This window comes from Oncorhynchus tshawytscha, linkage group LG05, assembly GCF_018296145.1.
Source record: "Oncorhynchus tshawytscha isolate Ot180627B linkage group LG05, Otsh_v2.0, whole genome shotgun sequence".
Classification (NCBI taxonomy): Eukaryota; Metazoa; Chordata; class Actinopteri; order Salmoniformes; family Salmonidae; genus Oncorhynchus; species Oncorhynchus tshawytscha.
Window position 1 is genome coordinate 24,593,058 of NC_056433.1, and position 23,323 is coordinate 24,616,380.

The following is a 23,323-nucleotide window of genomic DNA, read 5'->3' on the forward strand; positions in this document are numbered from 1 at the left end:
CTCCCCTAACCTAGGTCTGACTGTACAACTGATTGACAAACGTACTGCAAATTGAGAAGTAATGTGACTAAACTAAATAAAAAGAAGAAGAAACTACACTATGACACAAAGATAAAGGACATAAAGATTGATAGTAAAAAGCTTTGGAGCACTTTAAATTACATTTTGGGCAAAAACGCAAACTCTGCTCCATCATTAATTGAATCAGATGGCTCATTCATCACAAAACCCACTGATATTGCCAACTACTTTAATGTTTTTTCATTGGTAAGATTAGCAAATTTAGGCATGACATGACACCAACAAACGCTTACACTACACATCCAAGTATATCTGACCAAATTATGAAAGACAAGCATTATAATTTTGAATTCCGTAAAGTAAGTGTGGAAGAGTTGAAAAAAATTGTCTATCAACAATGACAAGCCACCGGGGTCTGACAACTTGGATGGAAAATGACTGAGGATAATAGTGGATGATATTGCCACATCTTCAATTTAAGCCTACTAGAAAGTGTGTGCCCTCAGGCCTGGAGGGAAGAAAAAGGTATTCCCCTACCTAAGGATAGTAAAACCCCCTTTACTGGCTCAAATAGCAGACCAATCAGCCTTTTACCAACCCTTTGTAAACTTTTGGAAAAAATGGTGTTTGAACAGATACAATGCTATTTTATTGAAAACAGACTTTCATGCTTATAGGGAAGGACATTCAACAAGCACAGCACTTACACAAATTACTGATGATTGGCTTAGAGAAATTGATGATAAAAGATTGTGGGGCTGTTTTGTTAGTCTTCAGTGCGACTTTTGACATTATCGATCATAGTCTGTTGCTGGAAAAACTTGTGAAAATGTGTTATGGCTTTACACCCCCTGTTATATTGTGGATAAAGAGTTACCTGTCTAACAGAACACAGGGGGTGTTCTTTAATGGAAGCCTCTCCAACAAAATCCAGGTAGAATCAGGAATTCACCAGGGCAGCTGTCTAGGCCCCTTACCTTTTTCAATCTTTACTAATGACATTTGAGTAATGCCAGCATGTGTGTCCGGATGACTCAACACTAAAAATGTCAGCTACCACAGTGACTGAAATGACTGCAACACTTAACAAAGAGCTGCAGTTAGTTACAGAATGGGTGGCAAGGAATAAGTTAGTCTTACATTTTTCAAAATCTAAATTGTAAACTGTCACGGTCAATACATGTTGATGCAACAGTAGCTAAGATGGGGAGAAGTCTGTCCATAATAAAGAGCTGTTCTGCATTCTTAACAGCACTATCAACAAGGCAGGTCCTACAGGCCCTAGTTTTGTCATACCTGGACTACTGTTCAGTTGTGTGTTCAGGTGCAACAAAGAGGGACTTAAGAAAATTGCAATTGGCTCAGAACAGGGCAGCACGGCTGGCCCTTGGATGTACACCGAAACCAAACATTAATAATATGCATGTCAATCTTTCCTTGCCCAAAGTAGAGTAGAGATTAACTTCATCACTATTTGTATTTGGGTGAAGTTTTGACATGTTGAATGCACCGAGCTGCCTGTTTGAACTACTGGCACACAGTTTGGACACCCATGCATACCCCACAAGACATGCCACCAGAGATCACAGTCCCCAAGTCCAGAACAGACAATGGGAGGTGCACATTACTGCATAGAGCCATGACTACATGGAACTCTATTCCACATCAAGTGAACTAATCTAAATGTGACCCAGCTGATTACAAAGTCCACTCGCCCAAACTTAAAGGACCCTACGAAATCGACTTTGATTGACCTCATACTTAGAAATACTCCAGATAGATATGCTGGGAGTGGGGTATTTGCTTTGGATATTAGTGACCACTGTCCCATTGTATGTGTCAGGGATATACACATGCCTTGATCCAAACCTCGTTTTATCAACAAGAGGAATTGTAAACATTTGAATGAACAGGCCTTTTTTTGTGACCTTTATGTTGGTGACTTTGATTGTATTGCATCTATACCCGACCCAGAGTTGGCTCTGAACTACTTCTCAAATGTTTTCAATTGTATTGTAGATTAACATGCTCCCTTTAAAAAAACAGAGAATTAAAAATCGGTCTTGCCCTTGCTTCAGTCCAGAGCTATCTGAAGTCATACACAACAGAGATGCTGCATGGGCCAAAGCTAGATTCACAGACCCGTGCCTAGACTGGCAGTCTTTCAGGCAATTGAGAAATCGGTGTGTAAAACTAGTTAAAAAAGCTCAATCAGATTATTATGTTAATACACTATCTTAATGTACAGGGAACCCAGACAAATGTTGGAAAGCTGTTAAATCACTTTAGGGTTGCGTCTCCTCTTCTCTCCCCAAAGAAATTAATTTAGATTCTGGCCCTATTACTGACAAAATTGATCTCATTAATGCATTTAATCACCATTTTATCTCTGCAGGCTTTATATTTGAATGTATTTTCAAAGCAGTAGTTTGGATGTAGATGGTGAAAATCTATTGAATGATACTGAAAACGCTGGTCAGGAGTTTTCTTTTCGGAAATTCATTGATAAAGAAGTCCTGGATGCTTTGCTAACATTAGACAAAAAAATCCACAGGGGCTGGTCATTTGGAGCCTAGTCTGCTTAAGTGTGCAGCACCCCTTATTGCTGGCTGAGTAGCTCACATTTCTAATTTAACATTTGTATCAGGAAGTATTCCAAAAGCATGGAAATCCACATATGTGCTGTGGGGATACAAATGATCTTGACAACTATTGCCATAGGTTACTGAAGACTTGGTTAATGCACAACTTCGTTCCTTTTTATCTGATAATTGTATTCCTAATATAAACCAATCAGGGTTTAGGCCTGAGCATATTACTACCACAGCAACCACGGCTCCCAAGTGGCGCAGCGGTCAAAGGCACTGCATCTCAGAGCAAGAGGCATTACTACAGTCCCTGGTTCGATTCTAGGCTGTATCACATCCGGCCGTAATTGGGAGTCCCATAGGGCGGTGCACAATTGGCCCAGCGTCGTCCGGGTTTGGCCGGGGTAGCCTGTCATTGTAAATAAGAATTTGTTCTTATCTGACTTGCCCGGTTAAATAAATTTTCTGTTTTGCTGAAGAAATTATAAAGAGTAGGCCTGGGATACACAGCCTGTTTATGGTTTCAGAATTATCTTAGTGACAGAACTCAGGCCATCCTGAATTTCTTGAGATTCAAAAAGGTGTCCCTCCTGGTTCAATTTTGGGTCCATTATTGTTCACTTTGTATATTAATGACATAGGAAACACTGTTAATAGTTCTAACATTCATCTCTATGCAGATGACACAATTCTGTGCCACCTCAGTGCAGCAGGGAATTTGTGAACTTCAGCATGACTTTGATTCAATTCAGAAATCACTTACAGATCTTAATTAGTGTTAAATACAAGTAAAACCAAGCCATTGCTGTTCTCTAGGTCATGAAATGTTGACCCCGACGACCTGCATATTTGAGCTATAAATGGAGCCCAAATTGAGCTTGTTTTTCAATAGAAGTATCTGGGTGTCTGGATTGATGACAAGTTATCCTTCGTAACGCATATAGAAAATCTGACTAAGAAGCTAAAATCCAAGATTGTTTTTTTTTATATCGAAATATAGATCACAACTTAGTATTAAAAATAGGATAAATATTGTTCAAACAACACTTCTCCCTGTTTTGAATTTTGGTGATATTGTTTACATGCATTTGACAACCTCTGTTTTAAAACCCTTGGACACTGTCTACCATTCAGCAATTCGTTTTATCACAGGGGACAATTTTAGAACTCATCATTGTAGTCTGTATAAAAATGTGGGATGGACCTCTGTCTGTAAGAAGAGAGCTGCATTCTCTTCTATTTACAGTTGAAGTAGGAAGTTTACATACATTTAGGTTGGAGTCATTAAAACTTGTTTTACAACCACTCCACAAATTTATTGTTAACAAACTATAGTTTTGGCAAGTCAGTTAGGACATCTATTTTGTGCATGACACTCAAGTCATTTTTCCAACAATTGTTTACAGACAGATTATTTCACTTATAATTCACATTTCACTGGCACAGCCAGAAGAGGACTGGCCACCCCACATAGCCTGGTTCCTGTCTAGGTTTCTTCCTAGGTTTTGGCCTTTCTAGGGAGTTTTTCCTAGCCACCGTGCTTCTACACCTGCATTGCTTGCTGTTTGGGGTTTTAGGCTGGGTTTCTGTACAGCACTTTGAGATATCAGCTGATGTACAAAGGGCTATATAAATAAATTCGATTTGATTTGTTCCAGTGGGTCAGAAGTTTACATACACTAAGTTGACTGTGCCTTTAATCAGCTTGGAAAATTCCATGGCTTTAGAAGCTTCTGATAGGCTAATTGACATCATTTGAGTCAATTGAAGGTGTACCTGTGGATGTATTTCAAAGCCTACCTTCAAACTCAGTGCAAACTATTTGCTTGACATCATGGGAAAATCAAAAGAAGTCAGCCAAGACCTCAGAAAAAAATGTAGACCTCCACAAGTCTGTTTCATTCTTGGGAGCAATTTCCAAACACCTGACGGTACCACAGTCATCTGTACAAAACAATAGTAAGCCAGTATAAATACCATGGGACCACACAGCCGTCTTACCGCTCAGGAAGGAGACGCGTTCTGTCTCCTAGAGATGAACATACTTTGGTGCGAAAAGTGCAAATCAATCCCAGAACAACAGAAAAGGACCTATTGAAGATGTTGGAGGAAACAGGTACAAATGTATCTATATCCACAGTAAAATGAGTCCTATATCGACATAACTTGAAAGGTCGCTCAGCAAGGAAGAGGCCACTGCTCCAAAACCACCATAAAAAAGCCAGACTACAGTTTGCAACTGCACATGGGGACAAAGATCGCACTTTTTGGAGAAATGTCCTCTGGTCTGATGTAACAAAAATAGAACTGTTTTGCCATTATGACCATCGTTATGTTTGGAGGAAAAAGGGGGAGGCTTGCAAGTTGAAGAACACCATCCCAACCGTGAAGCACGGGGGTGGCAGCATCATGGTGTGTAGGTGCTTTGCAAAATAGATGGCATCATGAGGTAGGAAAATTATGTGGATATATTGAAGCAACATATCAAGACATCAGTCTGGAAGTTAAAGTTTGGTTGCAAATGGGTCTTCCAAATGGGCAATGACCCCAAGCATACTTCAATAGTTGTGGCAAAATGGCTTAAGGACAACAGAGTCAAGGTATTGGAGAGGCCATCACAAAGCCCTGACCTCAATCCTATAGAAAATTTGTGGGCAGAACTGAAAAAGCGTGTGCGAGCAAGCAGGCCTACAAACCTGACTCAGTTACACTAGCTCCGTCAGGAGGAATGGGCCAAAATTCACCCAACGTATTGTGGGAAGCTTGTGGAAGGCTCCCTGAAACGTTCGACCCAAGTAAAAAAATTAAAAGGCAATGCTACCAAATACTAATTGATTGTATGTAAACTTCTGACCTGGGAATGTGATGAAAGAAATCAAATCTGAAATAAATCATTCTCGCTACTATTATTCTGATGTTTCACATTCTTAAAATAAATTGGTGATCCTAATTGACCTAAGACAGGGAATGTTTACTAGGATTAAATGTCAGGAATTGCGAAAAACTGGGTTTAAATGTATTTGGCTAAGGTGTATGTAAACTTCCAACTTCAAATGTATTTACAAAGCAATTTTACAGAAACTCCCTCTATATGTAAGATCATTAATTAAGATAAGAATCATAAGTTACCAAATCCGTTCATAGGAATGGATAACACTAGAGTTACCTCCAGTCTCCACAGATTTGGGAAAATCCCCCCCCCCCCTAATTTGTGTAACAATCTACAGAGTTCACTGCAGCTAGATGTGCTGATGACACTCACTGATTGAGGACCTCTATGTAGTTGAATGTGATTGCTTTTATTAAATATTTATTTTTGTTTATTGTGCAGAATTAAACTCAGCAAAAAAAGAAACGTCCTCTCGCTGTCAACTGAGTTTATTTTCAGCAACCTTAACATGTGCAAACATAACAGGATTCAACAACAGACAAACTGAACAAGTTCCACAGACATGTGACTAATAGAAATTGAATAATGTGTCCCTGAACAAAGGGGGGTCAAAATCAAAAGTAACAGTCAGTATCTGGTGTGGCCACCAGCTGCATTAAGTACTGCAGTGCATCTCCTCCTCATGGACTGCACCAGATTTGCCAGTTCTTGCTGTGAGATGTTACCCCACTCTTCCATCAAGGCACCTGCAAGTTTGCGGACATTTCTGGGGGGAATGGCCCTAGCCCTCACCCTCCGATCCATCAGGTCCCAGACGTGCTCAATGGGATTGAGATCCGGGCTCTTCGCTGGCAATGGCAGAACACTGACATTCCTGTCTTGCAGGAAATCACGCACAGAACGGCCAGTATGGCTGGTGGCATTGTCATGCTGGAGGGTCATGTCAGGATGAGCATGCAGGAAGGGTACTGCGTGAGGGAGGAGGGTGTCTTCCCTGTAACACACAGCGTTGAGATTGCCTGCAATGACAACAAGCTCAGTCCGATGATGCTATGACACACCGCCCCAGACCATGACGGACCCTCCACCTCCAAATCGATCCCGCTCCAGAGTACAGGCCTCGGTGTAACGCTAATTCCTTCGACGATAAATGCGAATCCGACCATCACACCTGGTGAGACAAAACTGCGACTCGTCAGTGAAGAGCACTTTTTGCCAGTCCTGTCTGGTCCAGCCACGGTGGGTTTGTGCCCATAGGCAACGTTGTTGCCGGTGATGTCTGGTGAGGACCTGCCTTACAACAGGCCTACAAGCCCTCAGTCCAGCCTCTCTCAGCCTATTGCGGACAGTCTGAGCACTGATGCAGGGATTTTGCATTCCTGGTGCAACTCGGGCAGTTGTTGTTGCCATCCTAGACCTGTCCCGCAGGTGTGATGTTCGGATGTACCGATCCTGTGCAGGTGTTGTTGCACGTGGTCTGCCACTATGAGGATGATCAGCTGTCTGTCCTGTCTCCCTGTAGCGCTGTCTTAGGTGTCTCATAGTACGGACGTTGCAATTTATTGCCCTGGCCACATCTGCAGTCCTCATGCCTCCTTGCAGCATGCCTAAGGCACGTTCATGCAGATGAGCAGGGACCCTGGGCATCTTTCTTTTGGTGTTTCTCATAGTCAGTAGAAAGGCCTCTTTAGTGTCCTAAGTTTTCATAACTGTGACCTTAATGTGCCTACCGTCTGTAAGCTGTTAGTGTCTTAACGACCATTCCACAGGTGCATGTTCATGGTTCATTGAACAAGCATGGGAAACAATGTTTAAACCCTTTACAATGAAGATCTGTGAAGTTGTTTTGATTTTTTTACGAATCATCTTTGAAAGACAGGGTCCTGAAAAAGGGAAGTTTCTTTTTTTGCTGCGTTTATATTGTTTTATACACGTGTATGTTTAATTCTGTTTTTATTGTAATGTGTAGAGAGGGCTCTCTTGTCAAAGATATTTTTAATCTCAATGTGACTCCCTGTTTAAATAAAGAATCAATAAAATAAATAAATACAGGTAAATCATGCAAGGAGTAAAAATACACCTTATGGACCAGTGGGGACTGTGAAGCAACACAAACATAGGCACAGACACATGCATACAAATGCACGATAACATACGCACTGTACACACACCTACACATGGATTTTGTGTTGTGGATATGTGGTAGTAGAGTAGTGCCTGAGGGCACATACTTAATATGTTGTGAAATCTGTTGTGAATGTATTGTAATGTTTAAAAAAAATATCTAACTGCCTTCATTTTGCTGGACCCCACGAAGGATAGCAACTAATGGGGTTCCATAATAAATGCAAATCAACACAAATGCATTGTGAAAACTATCATTTTGATATCATGAATGGTCTGTCCTTGTATCCACAGCTCTGTGCATGAGTTTGAGAGCAGGTACATTTCTCCAACCACATCCCTCAGCTGTTTACCATATCAGTGGTGGAGAGGCGCTTTGTTATTGTTTGAACTTCAGATTACCACTTTAAACAACAATGATTCTCCCCTGCTTAACCGAGGGTGGGTGATCTAGGATGTCCAATTACCTGACGCTCACGTAGAACTGGATATACAGTGCCTTGCGAAAATATTCGGCCCCCTTGAACTTTGCGAACTTTTGCCACATTTCAGGCTTCAAACATGAAGATATAAAACTGTATTTTTTGTGAAGAATCAACAACAAGTGGGACACAATCATGAAGTGGAACGACATTTATTGGATATTTCAAACTTTTTAACAAATCAAAAACTGAAAAATTGGGCGTGCAAAATTATTCAGCCCCCTTAAGTTAATACTTTGTAGCGCCACCTTTTGCTATAATTACAGCTGTAAGTCGCTTGGGGTATGTCTCTATCAGTTTTGCACATCGAGAGACTGAAATTTTTCCCATTCCTCCTTGCAAAACAGCTCGAGCTCAGTGAGGTTGGATGGAGAGCATTTGTGAACAGCAGTTTTCAGTTCTTTCCACAGATTCTCGATTGGATTCAGGTCTGGACTTTGACTTGGCCATTCTAACACCTGGATATGTTTATTTTTGAACCATTCCATTGTAGATTTTGCTTTATGTTTTGGATCATTGTCTTGTTGGAAGACAAATCTCCATCCCAGTCTCAGGTCTTTTGCAGACTCCATCAGGTTTTCTTCCAGAATGGTCCTGTATTTGGCTCCATCCATCTTCCCATCAATTTTAACCATCTTCCCTGTCCCTGCTGAAGAAAAGCAGGCCCAAACCATGATGCTGCCACCACCATGTTTGACAGTGGGGATGGTGTGTTCAGGGTGATGGGCTGTGTTGCTTTTACGCCAAACATAACGTTTTGCATTGTTGCCAAAGAGTTCAATTTTGGTTTCATCTGACCAGAGCACCTTCTTCCACATGTTTGGTGTGTCTCCCAGGTGGCATGTGGCAAACTTTAAACGACACTTTTTATGGATATCTTTAAGAAATGGCTTTCTTCTTGCCACTCTTCCATAAAGGCCAGATTTGTGCAATATACGACTGATTGTTGTCCTATGGACAGAGTCTCCCACCTCAGCTGTAGATCTCTGCAGTTCATCCAGAGTGATCATGGGCCTCTTGGCTGCATCTCTGATCAGTCTTCTCCTTGTATGAGCTGAAAGTTTAGAGGGACGGCCAGGTCTTGGTAGATTTGCAGGCGTCTGATACTCCTTCCATTTCAATATTATCGCTTGCACAGTGCTCCTTGGGATGTTTAAAGCTTGGGAAATCTTTTTGTATCCAAATCCGGCTTTAAACTTCTTCACAACAGTATCTCGGACCTGCCTGGTGTGTTCCTTGTTCTTCATGATGCTCTCTGCGCTTTTAACAGACCTCTGAGACTATCACAGTGCAGGTGCATTTATACGGAGACTTGATTACACACAGGTGGATTGTATTTATCATCATTAGTCATTTAGGTCAACATTGGATCATTCAGAGATCCTCACTGAACTTCTGGAGAGAGTTTGCTGCACTGAAAGTAAAGGGGCTGAATAATTTTGCACGCCCAATTTTTCAGTTTTTGATTTGTTAAAAAAGTTTGAAATATCCAATAAATGTCGTTCCACTTCATGATTGTGTCCCACTTGTTGTTGATTCTTCACAAAAATACAGTTTTATATCTTTATGTTTGAAGCCTGAAATGTGGCAAAAGGTCGCAAAGTTCAAGGGGGCCGAATACTTTCCCAAGGCACTGTAGGTGTTCCTTTTGTCCAGGTGGGAAAGGGCAGTGTGTAGTACAATTGAGATTGCATCCTCTGTGGATCTGTTAGGGCGGTATGCGAATTGGAGTTGGTCTAGGGTTACCGGGATGATGGTGCTGATGTGAGCCATGACAAAGCACTTCATGGCTACCAACGTAGTCATTTAGGCAGATTACCTTCGCTTTCTTGGGCGCAGGGATCATGGTGGCCTGCTTGAAACATGTAGGTATTACAGTCTTGAACAGGGAGAGGTTGAAATGTCAGTGAAGACACTTGCCATTTGGTCCACGCATGTCCTGGTAATCCGTCTGGCCTGGCGGCCTTGTGAAACACTGCAGCTCCATGTACTGTACTCTGGCACACCTGTTTATTTTGAGACTGTTGCTAAGGAATTTTATATATTTTATATCTTTATGTTTGAAGCCTGAAATGTGGCAAAAGGTCGCAAAGTTCAAGGGGGCAGAATACTTTCGCAAGGCACTGTATTTACAGAGTGGATATATTTACAGACAGAGATGTGAGAGAGGGAACGAGAGGGAGAATGACAAATAGCTATCAAGCAAGAGAATGGGACAATAGAAAGATCAGACAGAGAATGGGACAATAGAAAGCTCAGACAGAGAATGGGACAATAGAAAGATCAGACAGATAATGGGAAAATATAAAGATCAGACAGAGAATGGGACAATATAAAGATCAGACAGAGAATGGGACAATAGAAAGATCAGACAGAGAATGGGACAATAGAAAGATCAGACAGAGAATGGGACAATAGAAAGATCAGACAGAGAATGGGACAATAGAAAGATCAGACAGAGAATGGGACACTAGAAAGATCAGACAGAGAATGGGACAATAGAAAGATCAGACAGATAATGGGACAATAGAAAGATCAGACAGAGAATGGGACAATAGAAAGATCAGACAGAGAATGGGACAATATAAAGATCAGACAGAGAATGGGACAATAGAAAGATCAGACAGAGAATGGGACAATAGAAAGATCAGACAGAGAATGGGACAATAGAAAGATCAGACAGAGAATGGGACACTAGAAAGATCAGACAGAGAATGGGACAATAGAAAGATCAGACAGATAATGGGACAATAGAAAGATCAGACAGAGAATGGGACAATAGAAAGATCAGACAGAGAATGGGACAATAGAAAGATCAGACAGGGAATGAGACACTAGAAAGATCAGACAGAGAATGGGACACTAGAAAGATCAGACAGAGAATGGGACACTAGAAAGATCAGACAGAGAATGGGACACTAGAAAGTTCAGTCAGAGAATGGGACATTCTGTCTCAGCCTCCAGTATTTATGCTGCAGTAGTTTATGTGTCTGGGGGCTAGGGTCAGTTTGTTATATGTCCTGTGTGAATTTAAGTATGCTCTCTCTAATTCTCTCTTTCTTTCTCTCTCTCCGAGGACCTGAGCTCTTGGACCATACCTCAGGACTACATGGCATGATGACTCCTTGCTGTCCCCAGTCCACCTGGCCGTGCTGCTGCTCCAGTTTCAACTGTTCTGCCTGCGGCTATGGAATCCTGACCTGTTCACCGGACGTGCTACCTGTCCCAGACCTATTATTTATGAACATTTGAACATCTTGGCCATGTTCTGTTATAATCTCCACCCGGCACAGCCAGAAGAGGACTAGCCACCCCTCATAGCCTGGTTCATCTCTAGGTTTCTTCCTAGGTTTTGGCCTTTCTAGGGAGTTTTTCCTAGCCCAACGTGTTTCAACACCTGCATTGCTTGCTGTTTGGGGTTTTAGGCTGGGTTTCTGTACAGCACTTTGAGATATCAGCTGATGTACGAAGGGCTATATAAATACATTTGATTTGATTAGAAAGATCTGACAGAGAATGGGACAATAGAAAGACCAGACAGAGAATGGGAGACAGAAATGATTGAGAAAAAGGAAACATGGAGAGTAATTGAAAGTTGTGAGAGAAGGATTGAGACTGACAAATTAAAACTGACAGAGCGAGGTCGCTCTGTAAGAAACAGTATGCACAATATAGTGGTATAACTCACCGGGGCCCAGCTTGGCCACCGCATAGAGCAGGTCATAGTTGATGACGGTCGTAGCCTCGTCTATCTGCTGCCAGCCAATGGGCGGTGAGCCGGGAGGGGAGATGAGGAACTGTTTAGAGGGCTGAGGAGGAGCCAGGTGTAGGTTATCACCATCTGATACTGGGTTCTGGACCTGAGGGAGGGAGAGAGAGAGAGAGAGAGAGAAACCAATTATTAGTGAATGTGTTTGAATCCGATGTCTCTTAGTAATAGGCTTGAACAAAAACCTAGTCTAGTGAGGTTGGCCCTCACCATCGCCACCAGCTCTGTCATCTTGACTAATAGCTAATAGGCCTAAATTAGTGCAGATCACATGCAGATGAACCTAATGTAGCGCAGGTGTAGAAAGACGGCTGAGCGGAGTCCCCACTTCCGTTTTTCAGGGGAAACGGAGGATAGGTTGAAAATACTGTACCCCTGAAAAATGGCAACATCCGCGTTCTACCAACGGCGTTAAGGGTGCATGTAGATCACCAGAGTGCTGTGAAGTGTGCTCCAGCCTTCAGGCAACACAATGAAACATTTGTTCCTGCAGGTAATAGGTCTTCTCTAACAGGAGAATAACTTATGGACTTAATCTCTCTTTCTCTCTGCCTCAGCGGAGTGTTTGTGACCTGATATCCTTTGGGAAAGGAATTAAGACAGGCATATTGGCTAATGTGGAGCAATCACATGCTGCTGCAAGGTGGACGGCACACACACACACACACACACACACACACACACACACACACACACAAACACACACACACACACACATACACACCCTGGAGAGGCTTTTAAAGTTAGTCACACTGCAACGGTGACAAAACCTTTTCCATAAACACAGTTTTTTCCCTGAACTATACACCATTACTAAAGCTAGTGTCTTAAGGTGTCCTTTCCTTCCAGCAATAGGCAACAGAACTATCATAAGGGTAAATCAAAGTCAGTCCTGCCTGTTGTACTGTATAAATACTGACCTGAGCGAAGTAGAGTTTGAGCTTCTTGCCCCTGAAGGGCGTTTCGTGCAGCTCTATCCTGGCGCTTGCGGCTGCTTTGGGGTTGCTGAAGTTGATACGGACACGCCGGAAGCTCTTGAACAGCTGGAACGTCACCCGCTCATCGTAGGACAGGAACAGAGCCTCAAACATCTCCTGAACCAAGACAATATAGAGAGACAAAAACAAACCACATGAAGTTGTGCATAATATGGTTTCAGGTGGTAAATGCCGAAGCATGAATAATTCAGATAGACATACAGTAAGCCCTGAGGGAGAAACAGACCGTCAGCAATGTCTGGGGTGAGGCTCTATATTTATCACAGCCTCCACCAGTCCCCACAGAATCCAGGTAACAACCTGTTAATCATGCACAGGGGATGCTGCATGTCTCTGTGTTGTTTTATTGGGTGCAGTCTAGATGATGTTTTCTGTTGCAGACCAAATAAATCGGCCATTCATTAAGCCTGGCCAGAGGAGAGAAGGAGCGAGAGAGACGAGCAAGAGGGAGCGAGAGAGCGAGGAAAAACGTGTGTGTGTGTGTGTTTGGAATCTATCCGCTCGCTTAGCATTCATTTCCTGCTGCGGAGTAGAGCTAATGAAAGGTGTCTTATCTGAGCATCATCTCCCAGAACTGCCCTGGGCTCCATAGAGAAAGGAGAGAGAGTAGAAAGGCAGAGAGTAGAAAGGGAGAGGGGAGAAGTGTAGCGATTTGGATACAGCGGAAGGCCGAGTTGGGGTAGAGAGGGACACAGGGTAGAGGAAAGAGGAGAAAGAAAGAGGAAGAGGGAGTCGTTTCCTCATTTCCTCAGACCAGGGGGCCACAGTCAGTTCTGGGAAAATCTCCCACAACCTCTGGGCTCTACAGCCTGATCGCTAACACAACATCCCTGTTACTGTAGCTATGTCTGTCCTCTATGACCACACCTCATAACCCCAGGATAGAATTCATAGGTTATAGCCAGACCAGGTTATACACAGAACAAGTGTGCAATAGAGATGATTGTGTCAAACACTCAATCCTGTGAATTAAGACACTCAACCGAAAAGTAAATCTCCCACCTCAGTTAACTTACACGACTGGTACTTTCCCCAAATGAGACGTTTGTTCACAATAACAAGCAGGTCTTAAACACAGCATTAAAGACAGAGCAGAGCATATTTCCCCTCCCTCCCTCCCTCCCTCCCTCCCTCCCTCCCTCCCTCCCTCCCTCCCTCCCTCCCTCCCCTCCCTCCCTCCCTCCCTCCCTCCCTCCCTCCCTCATGGTGGTGAGCGGAGATGCTGTTCTAGCAGACTCTAAACGAGCCACCTCATTCAGCCAGTAATGAGTGTGAAGATGAGCACTTTTAAAGAGATAATCTGGTGCTTAACTGTCCATCTGAAGAAATATTTGCAGTAAATTGATTAGCAGTGCATGGGTAAAAAAATAAAAAATAAACACTTGAACAGGGATTTCACTACTGCCACAATCAAATGTCGACCGCATTGTCTACCAAGGGAATTCTCTTCGATTATAATCACAGACATACATATTCCCTCCCAAGCAGACACATCGATGGCCCTGAACGAACTTTATTTGACTCTATGTAAACTGGAAACCACATATCCTGAGGCTGCATTCATTGTAGCTGGCGATTTTAACAAGGCTAATCTGAAAACAAGACTCCCTAAATTCTATCAGCATATCGATTGTGCTACCAGGGCTGGTAAAACCTTGGATCATTGTTATTCTAACTTCCGCGATGCATATAAGGCCCTCCCCCGCACTCCATTCGGAAAAGCTGACCACGACCTCATTTTGTTGCTTCCAGCCTACAGACAGAAATTAAAACAAGAAGCTCCCGCACTCAGGTCTGTTCAATGCTGGACCGACCAATCTGATTCCACGCTTCAAGACTGCTTCGATCACGTGGATTGGGATATGTTCCGCATTGCGTCCAACAACAACATTGACGAATACGCTGATTTGGTGAGCGAGTTCATTAGAAAGTGCATCTGCGACGCTATACCCACAGCAACGATTAAAACCTTCCCCAACCAGAAACCGTGGATTGACGGCAGCATTCGCACGAAACTGAAAGCGCGAACCACTGCTTTTAAGCAGGGCAAGGTGACTGGAAACATGACCGAATACAAACAGTGTAGCTATTCCCTCCGCAAGGCAATCGAACAAGCTACGTGTCAGTATAGAGACAAAGCAGAGTCGCAATTCAACGGCTCAGACACAAGAGGTATGTGGCAGGGTCTACAGTCAATCACGGATTACAAAAAGAAAACCAGCCCTGTCGCGGACCAGGATGTCTTGCTCCCAGACAGACTAAATAACTTTTCTTGCTCGCTTTGAGGACAATACAGTGCCACTGACACAGCCCGCTACCAAAACCTGCGGGCTCCCCTTCACTGCAATCGACGTGAGTAAAACATTTAAACGTGTTAACCCTCGCAAGGCTGCAGGCCCAGACGGCACCCCCAGCCGCGTCCTCAGAGCATGCGCAGACCAGCTGGCTGGTGTGTTTACGGACATATTCAATCAATCCTTATCCCAGTATGCTGTTCCCACATGCTTCAAGAGGGCCACCATTGTTCCTGTTCCCAAGAAAGCTAAGGTGAATGAGCTAAACGACTACCACCCCATAGCACTCACTTCCGTCATCATGAAGTGCTTTGAGAGACTAGTCAAGGACCATATCACCTCCACCCTACCTGACACCCTAGACCCACTCCAATTTGCTTACCGCCCCAATAGGTCCACAGACGACGCAATCACAACCACACTGCACACTGCCCTAACCCATCTGGACAAGAGGAATACCTATGAGAGGATGCTGTTCATCGACTACAGCTCAGCATTTAACACCATAGTACCCTCCAAACTCGTCATCAAGCTCGAGACCCTGGGTCTCGACCCCGCCCTGTGCAACTGGGTACTGGACTTCCTGATGGGCCGCCCCCAGGTGGTGAGGGTAGGTAACAACATCTCTACCCCGCTGATCCTCAACACTGGGGCCCCACAACGGTGTGTTCTGAGCCCTCTCCTGTACTCCCTGTTCACCCACGACTGCGTGGCCATGCACGCCTCCAACTCAATCATCAAGTTTGTGGACGACACTATAGTGGTAGGCTTGATTACCAACAACGACGAGACGGCCTACAGGGAGGAGGTGAGGGCCCTCGGCGTGTGGTGTCAGGAAAATAACCTCACACTCAACGTCAACAAAACAAAGGAGATGATTGTGGACTTCAGGAAACAGCAGACGGAGCACCCTCAGTGGAGAGGGTAGTAAGTTTTAAGTTCCTCGGCGTACATATCACGGACAAACTGAATTGGTCCACCCACACAGACAGCGTTGTGAAGAAGGCGCAGCAGCGCCTCTTCAACCTCAGGAGGCTGAAGAAATTCGGCTTGTCACCAAAAGCACTTCTACAGATGTACAATCGAGAGCATCCTGTCGGGCTGTATCACCGCCTGGTACGGCAACTGCTCCGCCCACAACCGTAAGGCTCTCCAGAGGGTAGTGAGGTCTGCACAACGCATCACCGGGGGGGGGGGCAAACTACCTGCCCTCCAGGACACCTACACCACCCGATGTCACAGGAAGGCTATAAAGATCATCAAGGACAACAACCACCCGAGCCACTGCCTGTTCACCTCGCTATCATCCAGAAGGCGAGGTCAGTACAGGTGCATCAAAGCAGGGACAGAGAGACTGAAAAACAGCTTCTATCTCAAGGCCATCAGACTGTTAAACAGCCATCACTAACATTGAGTTTCTGCTGCCAACATACTGACTCAACTCGAGCCACTTCAATAATGGGAATTGATGGAAATTGATGGAAAAATATATCACTAGCCACTTTAAACAAAGCTACTTAATATAATGTTTACATACCCAACATTACTCATCTCATATGTATATGTATATACTGTACTCTATTCCGTCTACTGCATCTTGCCATCTTTATGTAATACATGTATCACTAGCCACTTTAAACAAAGCTACTTAATATAATGTTTATATACCCTACATTACTCATCTCATATGTATATACTGTACTCTATACCATCTACTGCATCTTGCCTATGCCGTTCTGTACCATCACTCATTCATATATCTTTATGTACATACTTTATCCCTTTATACTTGTGTGTATAAGGTAGTAGTTGTGGAATTGTTAGGTTAGATTACTCGTTGGTTATTACTGCATTGTCGGAACTAGAAGCACAAGCATTTCGCTACACTCGCATTAACACATCTGCTAACCATGTGTATGTGACAAATAAAATGTGATTTGATTTACATCCTCCTTAGAAGGATCAGCAATAGTGAGACTGCCTGGGCAGGTTACAGAGAGCGTGTTCATGTACAGTACAATCAATTCAATGGATCTTTTGTTCATCAGTTAATACATTCCCGAGCCAAGGAAGATTTCTAGATTTGGCTGTGCTCCCTCGAATAAACAATGTGACCACGTAACATTGTTTAAAAGACGTCTGTTAAAACTAGTCTGACAGAATAGCCTAGTTCCAAGATGCCACATCTCACTCCCATCAAAACATCTATTCACAACACTCTGAGTCACTCAGATACAATAGTCGTCTATCAGCACGCCTGACAAAGAGAGCGCATTAGCAGCTCGTTATGTCAGAGCCGGTGACAGATGAAAATATGACTTCCTTGGTGGAGCTGGTCTGTAGAGACAGGCAGTCACTTTCCAAACTAGTAAATGTGTCTCAGAGTTTGTTTCCTGTCAGTGTGTGTGAGATCGGTGGCGTGTAGCAGGCTCCCGATGCCTAGTAAGTGTCCTGGGAGCTGACAGCTGGGACCGTTATGTGTCTGTCCTGATTGGGGGGCTGGAAATGAGTGGTGACAGCTCAGTTCAGTTTGCTGTACTCCTCCCCTTCGAAAGGTGAGGGGGTGTAAAATAGAGAGGTCTGGTGGAGGAGGACCTGGCTCACTGCAGGTGCCTTGGATCAGCACTTTAACAGTTTCCCTCTGCGTTGTCAGAGTAGTGGGAATGGATACAGCAGCAAATGTTGCTGCTTCAACATTTCACTTCAGTAGCATGTTCTTCTGCCTTTCAATAAGCCAGAGCAGTAGGATTACGTTGCCCCCTAGACACCGATAAGAGGTCATGTTTGCATTCCTCTACCCGAATGGTCTAAGCTCAAGATTGAGGCAAACTGCTCCTAGATCTGTACCTAGAAGCAACTTCTAGCCCGAGTTAAGGCTAAAGCAGACATAATGTTGCGTCCAACTCATGAACAAAAATTGACTGGGTTCCCTCTCTGTACAACAATATTCCAACTCAGGTGATGTATCCATCTTCAAAACTCTAGAGCCTCAGACCCACACCACACAGAGGAGGAAAGTGTTTCAGCAGTAGGATGGAAAGCAGCACCAGCAGGGCAGTGTGTGGATCTGAGCTGGCTTAGCATGGAACCTGTCACACATGAAACCTGATCCACCAATCAGTAACATCACCCTCTGGGTCAGGTTTATGTTCCATCACTAGGGCTTTAGCTTACATAGGCCTAATGGCATTAAAATACCTGGCCTGCTCTACTTTAGAGTGTTCTGCAGAGAAGGCATTGTGAGTGTAATTCGAGAATAGATCACATTCTTTCGCAAATATGGACAGCGAGGTGAGGAGTGGAGGAAAAGAGAGGGAGGGTTTCATTGGAGCTGGAATGGAGGGAACATACTGTAGCTTTCTAAAAATACTCTTTCTCTCTCCACCTGCTGACCGATCCATGCATTACCAAAGAGCTGGTGGGCACATTCCTCCTAGTTAAGCAAATGGCTCAGGCACATTACTGGTGGAATAACGCATGATGCTCAGGAGGAGAGATTGATAAAAATAGCTTCAGAATGATCATTTTTTATCAGAATCTGAGAATTAGAGAGGCTGAGGCCCTGATGTCATCTGGACGGGTATGTTTGGGGGTGTTTGTGTGTGTGTGTGTGTGTATGTGTGTGTGTGTGTGTGTGTGTGTGTGTGTGTGTGTGTGTGCAAAGATAAGATAGTTGTGATAAGGAAAGTATAACCTCTCTGACATCACTCAGATGGGTCATGAGTGTGTGTGTGTGGGGTGTGTGTGGGGCTAAGTACAGAAGGCTTTCAGGACACTTATCAGCCTAATGGTTAGTGAGAGTGTGTCCATAGCAAATGTATCAAACACTGCGGAGGCTCGAAGACAAATAATGTCAGAAAAGTGATTAGGAAAGACGGTGTTAGACTGGAGGGGCAGGGAGGATGTGCAAGCATACAGCTGCTGTTAGAGGGGATGACCAGGAAGGACAGGATGGGAGTGAGTAAGTGATGGTACTTGTTGGCGAGGCCCATTACTTGTCTGGAGCTGCTTCCAGAGGCGTAGCTAGGTCAGGATGCATCACAGATGCTCTTATCCAAAGCAATACAAAATACATTAAGGAAATTACAATGATCTTGCAGAAGCATTACTGTAGTTCAACATCACACATTTTGGTTCATCTCTAGGTTTCTTCCTAGGTTCCTGCCTTTCTAGGGAGTTTTTCCCAGCCACCGTGCTTCTACATCTGCATTCCTTGCTCTTTGGGGTTTTAGACTGGGTATTTAATATAAGCACTTTGTGACATCTGCTGATGTAAAAAGGGCTTTATAAAATAGATTTGATTTTCTCCTCCAGTGATAGTGAAGGCTGGCAGCAGCCTGAGGCATATTGAGTTTCACTTTGACTGACTGTTACCATATTTCAAAGCAAGGTCCCTGCAATACTGAGACATCCAGGCCGAATGCATTAGATATTCTCTACCGTAGTGTGATGTATCATATTACTTTAAGAGAGGAGAAAAGGGATGAATACGACTGATACAACCTCTAGAAACGCCACAGAATCCAACACATTCTGACCGCAGAACGAGAAAGATATGCACACACACACACACACACACACACACACACACACACACACACACACACACACACACACACACACACACACAGGTGCAGCCAATTATTCATAGCTACGTTTTCCCCATGCAAACTATATATCACTTTGAGAATGACTCAGAGTTGACTCGTTAGTGAGACAGGGGATCCGACTACTTTTCCAAAGCAATGATCTGTCCAAAGGTATCAACTGTCATCTAATGTTCTGACGCAGAACCATCCAAATGTAGTCTGTGGATGACAGCAGGAGTAGAGGAGAGGAGGACATGTAACTCATCTTGCACAGTGCTTTGTGTTTCAGAGCTGATGAGTTGGAAAGTGGTGGTGCTCGTGTGGGGTTATATGTTTAAATCAGGTGATGTGAATGGGCGACAGAACATGCTCAAACGAGACCTACTGCTACACACAGTGAAGCGGGTTAAGAGCAAAGCATGAGGTGCCATTTTGCTAACTGTTGCCACGGGGTTATGCAACATCAGCATATTTCAATAAATCTAGCACAAAGTAGCACAACGAACAATAATACTCAACATAAACAAAGATGACCTAGAAAATATTACGCAGGATGAAAAAGACGAGTCCACTGAAACTCATTACCCTTCGACAACATTGACACAAGCCAAAGGCAATAGGAGAATTTCTGGGCTAAAATAATGCACACAGCGGAGGTACGCTGGGAATGCAGAGCAGCTTCCAGTATTTCACCGTTCCGACTCTGAGCTGTCCTGTGTTGTGCTCTCTCTGCACTCAGAATGTTAACGAGAAACAGCTTGTGTTCTGTTCCTACATTGTTTTCACTGGAGATTCCAGACACAGCGTTCCAGAACACTCACACAGCATCCCCAACCAGGAGGGACTGACTGGGTGCAACATTCCACTACAGAGGACAGACAGGAATGACTAGGACATGGCTAATTCATCTTAACTGACCTTCCAAGTGACCTGAGGCTTTAGCTGGGCCAGACTGACTGTACATTGCAGATGAGTATTTGAGCACACTCAATCTGGCTAGTGATTGAATAAATATGCATGAAGTATGCTACAGATGTAGGATCTTAATTTGACCAACCTGTTGCAGGAGAAAAGGGTGAGAAGATTAAGAACACCTTGAGTTTCTCTTTGGGGAGACAGTGAGGAGATCTGGCATGAGAAAGAGGGTAGCATTGTGTTCCCAAAGACTTGCCCCAGCTCCTTCTAGGCTACGGACCGAGAGAAATACACAAAGAAAATGTATTCTGAAAGAGAGCAAGCAGCTTATTCCCTGGAGGGGAAAGGCTTGTGCTTGGCCACCACTAGCATCTGTTTAAGGTACCATCTCAGTATCTCACTCTTCAGATGAGTCTCAGAGCCCAGGAGGCATGGAGTCTTCTGTTGTCTCTTCCATCTAACATCAACACAGAAGAGATATTGCATAACTAGGACCATGAGTGTTTTTGAAAATCTGATTTGACCAGGAAAAGGTCACATGGTCTTGACATAACATATGGGTGAATAGGAGTTGACGATGACTTAACAGTGTAATGTGTATGCTGTGATGCAGAACTGTCATCGTCGAGGCCTGCTGCTCACACCATGACGATGTGACCAACACAATCCTTCCAAGAAAAAGGGAAGCCATGGTGTATCTATTCAATTGGGTCTTACTGTCCACACCCTTAATGGTGGTTTAGTTACAGACCACAAAGCCTTTAGTGGCGTGATTCCCATGCTGGATCAGCTGAGGAGAGTCTTTGTGGGTTATGATGATATTTGGCATGAGATTGAAAGGGAAAGTAACCCTCCTGGGAACAAGGTGAGGAGACCGTACCGTAGCAGTGGTTATAGCAACACGCTAAACACGGGGACACAACACTGGCTGTCAACATACTGCACACAGTGTTTGAGAGAAATAATAATATTTCACCTACATTTAACCAGGTAGGATAGTTGAGAACAAGTTCTCATTTGCAACTGTGACCTGGCCAAGATAAAGCAAAGCAGTGCGACATAAACAACACAGAGTTACACATGGGATAAACAAACATACAGTCAATAACATTAGAAAAATCTATATACAGTGTGTGCAAATGTAGTAACATTAGGGAGGTAAGGCAAAAAATTGTCCATAGTGGCGAAAAAATTACTATTTAGCAATTAAACACTGGAGTGATAGATGTGCAGAAGATGAATGTGCAAGTAGAGATACTGATGTGCAAAGGAGCAAAAATAAATAAATAACAATATGGGGATGAGGTAGATGGGTGGGCTATTTACAGGTGGGCTGTGTACAGGTGCAACGATCGGTAAGCTGCTCTGAAAAGCTGATTCTTAAAGTTAGTGAGGGAGATATAAGACTTCAGCTTCAGTGATTCTTGCAATTCGTTACAGTCATTGGCAGCAGAGAACTGGAAGGAAAGGCGGCCAAAGGAGGAGTTGGCTTTGGGGATGACCAGTGAAATATACCTGCTGTAGCGCGTGCTCCGGGTGGATGCTGCTATGGTGACCGGAGAGCTGAGATAAGGCATTACCTAGAAAATACTTATAGATGACCTGGAGCCAGTGGGTTTGGCGACAAATATGAAGCGATGGCCAGCCAACGAGAGCATACAGGTCGCAGTGGTGGGTAGTACAGTTGACGTCTGAAGTTTACATACACTTAGGTTGGAGTCATTAAAACTAATTTTTCAGCCACTCCACACATTTGTTGTTGACAAACTATAGTTTAGGCAAGTTGTTTAGGACATTTACTTTGTGCATGACACAAGGAATTTTCCAACAATTGTTTACAGACAGATTATTTCACTTATAATTCACTGTATCACAACCCAGTGGGTCAGAGGTTTCCGTACACTAAGTCGACTGTGCCTTTAAACAGCTTTGAAAATTCCAGAAAAATATGTTTTAAGAAGCTTCTGATAGGCTAATTGACATCATTTGAGTCAATTGGAGGTGTACCTGTGGATGTATTTCAAGGCCTACCTTCAAACTCAGTGCAAACTCTTTGCTTGACATCATGGGAAAATCAAAAGAAATCAGCCAAGACCACAGAAAAAAATTGTAGACCTCCACAAGTCTGGTTCACCATTGGGAGCAATTTTCAAATGCCTGAAGGTAGCACGTTCATCTGTACAAACAATAGTACGCAAGTGTAAACACCATGGGACCACGCAGCCATCATATCTCTCATCCTAGAGATGAACGTACTTTGTTGCGAAAAGGGCGAATCAATCCCAGAACAACAGCAAAGGACCATGTGAAGATGCTAGAGGAAACAGGTACAAAAACGAGTCCTACATCCACATAACCTGAAAGGCCACTCAGCAAGGAAGAAGCCACTGCTCCAAAACCGCCATAAAAAAATCCAGACTACGGTTTGCAACTGCACATGGAGACAAAGAGCGTACTTTTTGGGAAAATGTCCTCTGGTCTGATGAAACAAAAATAGAACTGTTTGGCCATAATGACCATTGTTATGTTTGGAGGGAAAAGGGGGAAGCTTGCAAGCCGAAGAACACCAAGCCAACCGTGAAGCACGGGGGTGGCAGCATCATGTTGAAGGAAAAATAGATGGCATCATGAAGCGGGAAAATATTATGGATGT

At 43.7% G+C, this 23,323-nt stretch overlaps 1 protein-coding gene across 2 annotated transcripts in view; it reads right to left on the bottom strand.

The window, feature by feature from the left end:
- The window catches only part of LOC112250354 (calcipressin-2), a 123,485-nt gene that overhangs the window by 38,323 nt on the left and 61,839 nt on the right, over positions 1-23,323 (bottom strand). For both annotated transcript variants that reach the window (XM_042321733.1, XM_024420431.2), the window contains 2 exons: positions 12,795-12,968; positions 11,794-11,965 (listed from right to left, as the gene is read on the bottom strand). In XM_042321733.1, coding sequence (XP_042177667.1) covers positions 11,794-11,965; positions 12,795-12,968 — 346 coding nt within the window. The remainder of the gene's footprint in view (positions 1-11,793; positions 11,966-12,794; positions 12,969-23,323) is intronic.